The sequence below is a fragment of the Myotis daubentonii genome, chromosome 1 (assembly GCF_963259705.1).
Source record: "Myotis daubentonii chromosome 1, mMyoDau2.1, whole genome shotgun sequence".
NCBI lineage: Eukaryota > Metazoa > Chordata > Mammalia > Chiroptera > Vespertilionidae > Myotis > Myotis daubentonii.
In genome coordinates, this window is record NC_081840.1 from 148,930,572 (window position 1) to 148,939,012 (window position 8,441).

The 8,441-nt window shown below is 47.3% G+C and overlaps 1 protein-coding gene across 1 annotated transcript; it reads left to right on the forward strand.

The window, feature by feature from the left end:
* The first annotated feature begins 6,077 nt into the window (after positions 1–6,077).
* LOC132214719 (sodium-dependent phosphate transport protein 2B-like) lies at positions 6,078–8,117 on the forward strand. The gene has a single exon (XM_059662085.1). It carries the CDS (start codon positions 6,078–6,080, stop codon positions 8,115–8,117), a length of 2,040 nt encoding a protein of 679 aa, XP_059518068.1.
* The last annotated feature ends 324 nt before the right edge of the window (positions 8,118–8,441 follow it).

Here is an 8,441-nt window from a genome sequence, read left to right on the forward strand (position 1 = left end):
ACGTGTAAAAGGAGATACATGAGCTAAAGGAATGACATAAACAAAAAGAAGCCAGGAATTGTTGAGATTGAAAATTCCCATCCTCTCCAGATGACAATTGATATTAATATTAAGAAATAGCTTTGGGACAAGATCAAATCCAGAGACTCTACGAAAAAGAAAAAAAAAAAAAGCTAAGGTTATGACTATAAAATCTTTTGTTAAGATCTCTGAAGGGATACTCCACACAACTGCTTAATCAAACAATAGAGCATATAAGAAGTTCAAGGATACTGTCCCTCAGCGGTCTCAGCAGAAACACAAAGGATGGCTTATCTCAGTGGAGTGAACCCCAGGAATATTTATCAGAGTCTCAAAGGGGTTTCTGGACCCCAATTTACATGGAAGCACGAGAGGGTTCACCATAACAACAAACAATTCTGACATCAGCAGGGTGTCCAAGAATTCAACTCAACTCTAACTGTGCTTCTGAACAATTGGTTATAGATTAAAACAGCGGTTCTCAACCTGTGGGTCGCGACCCCTTTGGGGGTCGAATGACCCTTTCACAGGGGTGGCCTAAGACCATCGGAAAACACATATATAATTACATATTGTTTTGTGATTAATCACTATGCTTTAATTATGTTCAATCTGTAACAATGAAAATACATGCTGCATATCAGATATATATTTACATGACGATTCATAACAGTAGCAAAATTACAGTTATGAAGTAGCAACGAAAATAATTTTATGGTTGGGGTTCACCACAACATGAGGAACTGTATTAAAGGGTCGCGGCATTAGGAAGGTGGAGAACCACTGGATTAAAAGTTCCAATAACCCCTCCCAGTCAGGAGGCTTAAGTGATACCGGAGGATTCATTGTATCTACATGCTTGGCAACTTGGTGCTAGTCATTGACAGTTCCTCTGCACATGGGTTACTTCTTAGGCTGGTTGAATGTCTTCATGACATGATGACTTATTATCCTCAGAGAGCAATCCAAAAGGGAGAAAAATATACCCATTCTCTTCCAAACCTCCAAGCTCTCATTGTATAACAGCATCAGCTTTAAATCAAGGATCTCATCATCTAAATCAGGTCCAGATGTGAATGAGGCCCTTCAGGAGTGGTCCCTTGATTAGGAACCTCAAGTTCTTCTCTTCAAGAATGGTTACTGTCTATATAAAGACCTGTGAACAAAAGAGACAACTGCCCCACATCCACCAACATACAATAGTGGGACAGGCATAGGATAACTACTATGGTCATTCCTGTTTAATTAAAAGTGGGGGGAAATATCATCAGATGTCACTAGTCTATAAAGCTTCTGAAATTTAGTTAGGCAACATTTGGAAGTTCTTTGATTAGAACTAGGAATGATTTCTTCCTGGGGATGATTCTCCATGACACTTGGCTCTATTTTCTGGCCTTTGGTCTTGTGCTCTAAGTTATTTTTTTCTTTTCCATGAAAGCTATCCCGTGTGTTTGCAGCTCCACAGGTTTCTTAGCCTGCTTCCTGCCAGTATAGATATGACTCAAAGGCCTCTTCTTCTTTTGTACTGTCTCTCTTCTTTCGGTTCAAGATGATGTTTTGCCAACATAATTTTCTTTTTTGTTGTTGTTTTTTAATTACAGTTTACATTCCATATTATTCTGTATACATTTCAAGTCTATAATACAGTGGTGAGATAACCATATACTTTATGAAGTGTTACACCCAATATTTCAAGTACCCACATCATCCCATATATACTTATCACAATACTAGGGGCCCGGTGCACGAAATTCGTGCACTGGGTGTGTGTTGGGGGGGGTGGGGGGGAGTGTCCCTCAGCCCAGCCTGCCCCCTCTCACATACTGGGAGCCCTCAGGCGTTGACCCCCATCACCCTCCAATCACAGGATCGGCCCCTTGCCCAGGCCTGACGCCTCTGGCCTAGGTGTCCGCCAATATTTTGGTAGGGATTGCATTGAATCTATAGATTCTGGCAAGCCCGCTGGAGCTGCTCAGGAGCTCCTCAATAAGGGCTGCGCGGGGGCCCAAGCTGGAGACTGCCAGAAACCTCTCCACCAGGAGCTTTCCCTGCAGGGCGGGGCTGCTGAAACTCAGGGTGAATGTCTTGACTGAGATTCTGTGCAATGGCCCTTCGAGACAGCCATCGCCCTTCTCACCTGGGTGGGTGGAATCCCTGCTGACTTTCCCAGCCAGATACTGTGTGGTCTCCTTTCCAGCTCTAGTGCCCTGGACTAGGGAGCCTGGGTTGGGGCCAAAGCCCCTGGACCCTGGGGAGGGCTGGGGCAGGGGGAGGAAGAACCTCCTTAGCTAAGATATCACTCTGGATTCTTTCCCACTTCAGCAGGGCCAGCCCCATTTACATCTCTGCCTTCCCACCAGTCTCAATGGGAGATCCTCTGTAAATCCTTAGTTATAAGACCTCTGTTCAGCTAGTCTCCACTTGGTTATTCAGGTTGATTGTTCTGTACTTAAGCCGCTCTTCTGATGTGGTCCTGGGAGGAGGTGAGTGTAACTTCCACCTACTCCACCGCCATCTTGAGCCCCCTCACATCAGTCACCAATATAATTTTCTTTAAAGTTTGCTGGTGTCTGCTATGTTGTGACTTATAAGATATTTGTCTTCGTCCACAGTTTTTACCTACAGTTCCTGGCTCAGTTTCTCAAACCCTTGGAAGATCCTAGGTGGTTAGAGTGTCTTTTGTTATGTTAATGAAGTTACATTTGACCCCCCACCCAACAAGGTCATTAGATTAAATTAAAAACTGAGACACCAGGGTATTGGAATGATCGTCTAAATGGACGTTGAAATCATTTAAAATTTTTTAATATATTTTTATTCATTTTAGAGAGAGGAAGGGAGGAGAGAGAGATAGAAACATTGATGTGAGAGAAACATCGAGGGCATGTGCTCTGACCAAGAATCAAACCAGCGACCTCTCTGTGCCTGGGACAATGCTCAACCAACTGAACCACATTGGCCAGGAAAACATTTTGAAAGTAGTGGTGAGCCCAGAAATAAATTACTAAGAAAAGAAGATGAGTAACTCCATGTTTCTAGTTTGTGGAAGAGTGATAGCACCACTGGGCAGAAATGAGAAAATGTGGCAGAAAAACGTATTTATGGAGAAAAGGTCTATTTTAGGCTGAATTATAGTCAACTATTACTGGTTGAAGAAATCTCAAAGTGGCTTTCAGATATTTATTTTTTTGGCCAATTGTGTTTCAGTGAATGGACCCCCATTATCATTTCAAGTTTCCTGTGACTAGCTTTGAAAAGGCATTACTTAACAAAGGCTTATTTAACCAGAACTTACTGAGTGTTGCACTATTTAAATCACTAGAGTAAACCATGGAGAAGATACAAAGTTGAAAAAGGTGCAATTGTACCATCAAAAGAATTTATGATCTTGAGGGCTTCTCAGACATGTGTGTAAATAATAAAGGAGTAAAGGAGGAAGATGAAGTACAGAAAATGAACTGAATCTGGACCTAACACACTGAGATTACAAATTGGAGCAGAAATGTCATGTTTTGTGAGGACTATAAATCAAAGGTCTCACAATGGTAGGTCACACATTGGTTTCAGCCCACAAACATGTTTGATTTGGCCCACACAGTGTTTTAAAAATTGGAGATATCCCATTTTAAATAATCTGGATTTCCATCTTCTGAAAACGCAGAAGATCTGGCAACTGTCTTCATTGCCAACTGGCAGCCATCAGCTGGAGCTAAGTAGAAGCTCTTTCCTCAGGGATAGCTTAATTTCTTCAACTCACTACATTTCCCATCAGTCCTCCACTGTCATCCTTCACACCCCGCGTGCTTCCCTTTCTCAATTTAATGAAAGGGCTGAATACATGCAGCTTCCAGCCCTTCTCCTTGAAATCAGCTGGCAAATTTTAGGCCTTCAAATCACCACCTTCTGTGCGCGCGCGCTCACACACACACGGGTTAACCCTACTTCTCTTTTTCTTTCTTTTTTTTTAACATTTAATCACCTTTATTTATTTGTTTGTTTGTTTGTTTGTTTTTGTTAATCCTCACCCCAAGGATATTTTCCCATTGATTTTTAGAGAGAATGGAAGAGAGAGGGAAAGATGTGAGAAACACATCGATTGGTTGCCTCCTGCAGGAGCCCTGACCAGGGCCTGGGCAGGGGAGTTGCCTGCAACTGAGGTACATGCCCTTGACCAGAATCAAACCCAGAACCCTTTGGTCCATAGGCTGATGCTCTATCCACTGAACCAAACCGACTAGGGCCTTACTTTTCTATATAAAAATAATTTAGTTGATAAGGCCTCACCACCACCACTTTCAGTCACTTAAATATCCTTCTGTAGGTTTTGAGTTTATGACCTCTATGTGTTTATCCTGTCCCAAGAGATGAAAACATGTATTCGAAGTCTCACCACTCCTTGTTCTCCCCAAAATAAAAATAAAAACATCAGGCTCTATTTTTCATGGACTATCAGTGAACGAAGAGATTACAGTGTGCCTTGGGGAGTGAAAAATGGGAAACTGAGCACTGCGTGTAGGAGTGGAGAGGTGAGGGCCCCCAGCGCACAGAGAGCACCACTCTAGTGTGTGAGGTGCTGTACCGTGTTGATATCTTTGCCAACTGACCATCAAATCTTCCTATGAGAAAACCCTCCCTCTACCTCCATTACCTTCTGAGTACTTCCTGTGGCTATGCTCTGGCTTTTATAATTGAAAAAAAGGAGGTCTAGCCAGGTGTGAGGGTGGCCTTCTCTTTGGGGTAAGAGCTGAGCTAAGGGAGACTTACAGGTACATTCCTTTTTATGCGTGGTGGCTAAATAGAGTTGACATGATAAAAACAGCACACAGTGTGAAGTCGGACTAACCTGGCCTTGAGTCCTAACTCTTCACTTCGTCACCATTTTCCTCTAAGTTCCAAGGTAGTTATGAAGATTAAGTAAGACAATATATTGGACCACAGGGAAAGGGGCAGCTGAAGGAAAGGGCTGTCAGGAGGCTGCCTTCTTCCCTTTCTTCTCCCTCTTTTTTCTAAATACTTCCATGCCTTGTAGTTCTTTTGCTTTCTCTTTTTCTCTCTACTACCCTCTGTCTCTGCCTCCTCCTCCTCCTCCCCGGTATCATCCATATCAACCGACCCAGAGGGCACAGCTGACTCCTCCTCGGACACCGACACCACCATCAAGCACGGCCCTGATGGATCCTTTGATCAAGCCCTTCAACACGCTGATACTTCGGGGAGCCCGTAGCCTGCGACACCACCCACTAGCCAGATCAACGAGGACAATCAAACCATCGACTTGGGGACAGCTGAAATCCCTTGACTGAAAAGGCCAGCAACCTCTACAAGGCTCTGTGTGCACTCCATCCACTATGTTTATTGCTATGCTCGCTATCATTGCTTGTCAGCCTTCTTCCGAGTCTTCAACAACCGAATCCGAGAGGGGGCCGCTGATTTACACGCGCTGCCATTTAAAAAATAAAAATGGGGGAATTTGCCAGAAGCCAATCCACCCTTGCTGCTTGACACAGTCGCTGCAGGGAAGAAACATCTGCACAGCTTATGTTTCAAGGGACCTGGCGTATATGGCATATGTTTGCTCCCCCTCTTAATGCTATGGGTTTTAAACAGGACCACATCCCCGAGAAAGGTTGTTGCCCCAGGTGAGGATTTTTCCCTGGAGTTAGGGAGGGAATAAAACCCCTTAACTAAGTGCCAGGCGGGTAATTAATCACTTTAACTACCAACAATCAGGCTTAAGCTACATCATCTCTACTTAGGATAATCTCCTTGGGTTACTTCCTTGTAGCTTAATAGAACAATAGAATAACCTCGGAATGGAGATAAGAAACGCCCTATCCTTTGGAACAGAATTGATAGGATTAAAATCCACCAGTATAAATACAAATGTAACAAGACAATGAAAACAGAACTTGGTTTCAACTGAAGAAAGCTATCTCCTGGCTCACTCTGTCGTCTCCTTCCTCAGAGAGCAGCTCTTCCAGATTGCACCTTCCCAAGGACTGCTGGACCCAGACTCCACGGAGAACAGAAGGGAAAGGACTTCAGCCTCTTGGAAGATGTTCAGAGCTACCATGACTCCTTGGCCTGAGGTGGAAAATGCCCAGCCGAATCCAGGTAAATACATTGGAGGCATCACGAGCCAACAGCCCCCCACGGATGGGAAAGGAAAGGAGACCAACAAAAATGTCACCGGGACCTCTGAAACCAAGATTGAACTTCTGCCATCCCACTCCACCGCCACCCCGGTAGAGGAGCCCACTGACATAGAAGACCCCTGGGACCTGCCCGAGCTTCAGCACAAGGGCATCGAGTGGACAGAGAGAGACACCAAAGGGAAGAGTCTGTGTATCTTGCAAGGGATCGGGAAGTTCCTATTGCTCCTGGGATTCCTCTACCTGTTCGTGTGCTCCTTGGATGTCCTCAGCAGTGCCTTCCAGCTGGTTGGAGGGAAAATGGCCGGGAAGTTCTTCAGCAGCAACTCTATCATGTCCAACCCCCTGGCGGGACTGATGATCGGGGTGCTGGTGACAGCCATGGTGCAAAGCTCGAGCACCTCCACATCCATCATCGTCAGCATGGTGGCCTCCTCACTGCTGACGGTGCGGACTGCCGTCCCCTTTGTCATGGGAGCCAACATTGGGACCTCAATCACCAACACCCTCGTGGCGCTCATGCAGGCAGGAGACCGGAATGTGTTCAGAAGGGCTTTTGCCGGGGCCACCGTCCATGACTTCTTCAACTGGCTCTCCGTGCTGGTGCTCCTGCCTGTGGAGGTCTCCACCCACTACCTGGAGGTCCTGACCAACCTGATAGTGGAGTCCTTCCATTTCAAAAGCGGAGAAAATGCCCCGGAACTTCTGAAAGTTATCACGAATCCTCTTACAAAGCAAATTATCCAGCTGGATAAAAAGGTTATCAACCAGATTGCAATGAATGACCCAGCAGCTCAGAACAAGAGTCTGATCAAGATTTGGTGCAAAACTGTGACCAATGTGACTCAGATGAATGTCACCGTCCCCTCGATTCAGAACTGCACCTCCCCCAACCTCTGTTGGGCAAATGGTTTCCACACCTGGACCATCAAGAACGTGACCCGCCGGGAGAATATTGCCAAGTGCCAGCACCTCTTTGTGAATGCCAACCTCCTGGATCTTATTGTTGGCATCATCCTGCTGGTCACCTCCCTGCTGGTGCTCTGTGGCTGTCTGATCATGATCGTCAAGGTCCTGGGCTCTGTGCTCGAGGGGCGAGTAGCTGTTGTCATCAAGAAGACCATCAACACCGATTTCCCTTTCCCCTTTTCCTGGCTGACTGGCTACCTGGCTATCTTAGTGGGGGCAGGCATGACCTTCATCATGCAGAGCAGCTCAGTGTTCACGTCTACTTTGACCCCACTGATTGGTGTTGGTGTGATAAGCATTGAGAGGGCGTATCCACTCACGCTGGGGGCCAACATCGGCACCACCACCACCGCCATCATGGCCGCCTTGGCCAGTCCAGGCAAAACCTTGAGGAGCTCACTCCAGATCACCCTGTGCCACTTTTTCTTCAACATCACGGGTATCCTTCTGTGGTACCCAATCCCGTTCACCCGCCTGCCCATCCGCCTGGCTAAGGGGCTTGGCAACATCTCAGCTAAGTACCGCTGGTTTGCCGTCTTCTACCTGGTCATCTTATTCTTTCTGGTCCCGCTGTCCGTGTTTGGCCTCTCGCTGGCTGGGTGGCCGGTGCTGGTGGGCGTGGGGGTGCCCATCGTCCTCGTGATCCTTCTGGTGGTGGTGCTCAAGCTCCTGCAGGCCCGCTGCCCCGGCATCCTGCCCAAGGTGTTCCAGACCTGGAACTTCCTGCCCCTGTGCATGCGCTCGCTGAAGCCCTGGGACATCGCGGTCTCCCTGGCCACCGGCTGCTGCATGAGGAACTGCTGCTGCCGCTGCAGCAAGTGCTGCCAGGACCCCGTGGAGGAGGAGGCCATCCACATCAAGGTCCCCGAGTCCTTTCGTAGCCTCTCCATGGTCGTGGAGGCCCCGGAAGGGGTCCCCAAGTCCAAAGCGGACGCCCTGAACACAAACACCACCTCCAGCCTCACCGCCTTGTAGGGGCTGCCCCCGAGGTGGGAGGGGGGGCCCCAAGTCTCCCTCGGTCCCTCCTGGTTCTGCAACGCCGTTCTCCACTTTGCTGAGAAATGGCATCAACATCAGCTCTGACTCTCATTCCCCTTTGCGCGTGTGTCAGCCTGCGTGGTCGCTCGCTCTGTCTCCGCCCCTGCTCCCTGGTCTCTCACTCCCAGGAAGGCGCAGAAAGAGAATTAGACAATGAAGCCTGGCTCGATAATGGATCCCCTCCACCCACCCGCCCCTGCACCCAGATGGGTTGGCCAATGGGACTTATTTTCAGACGTAACCATCTTCTGAAGTCCCAAG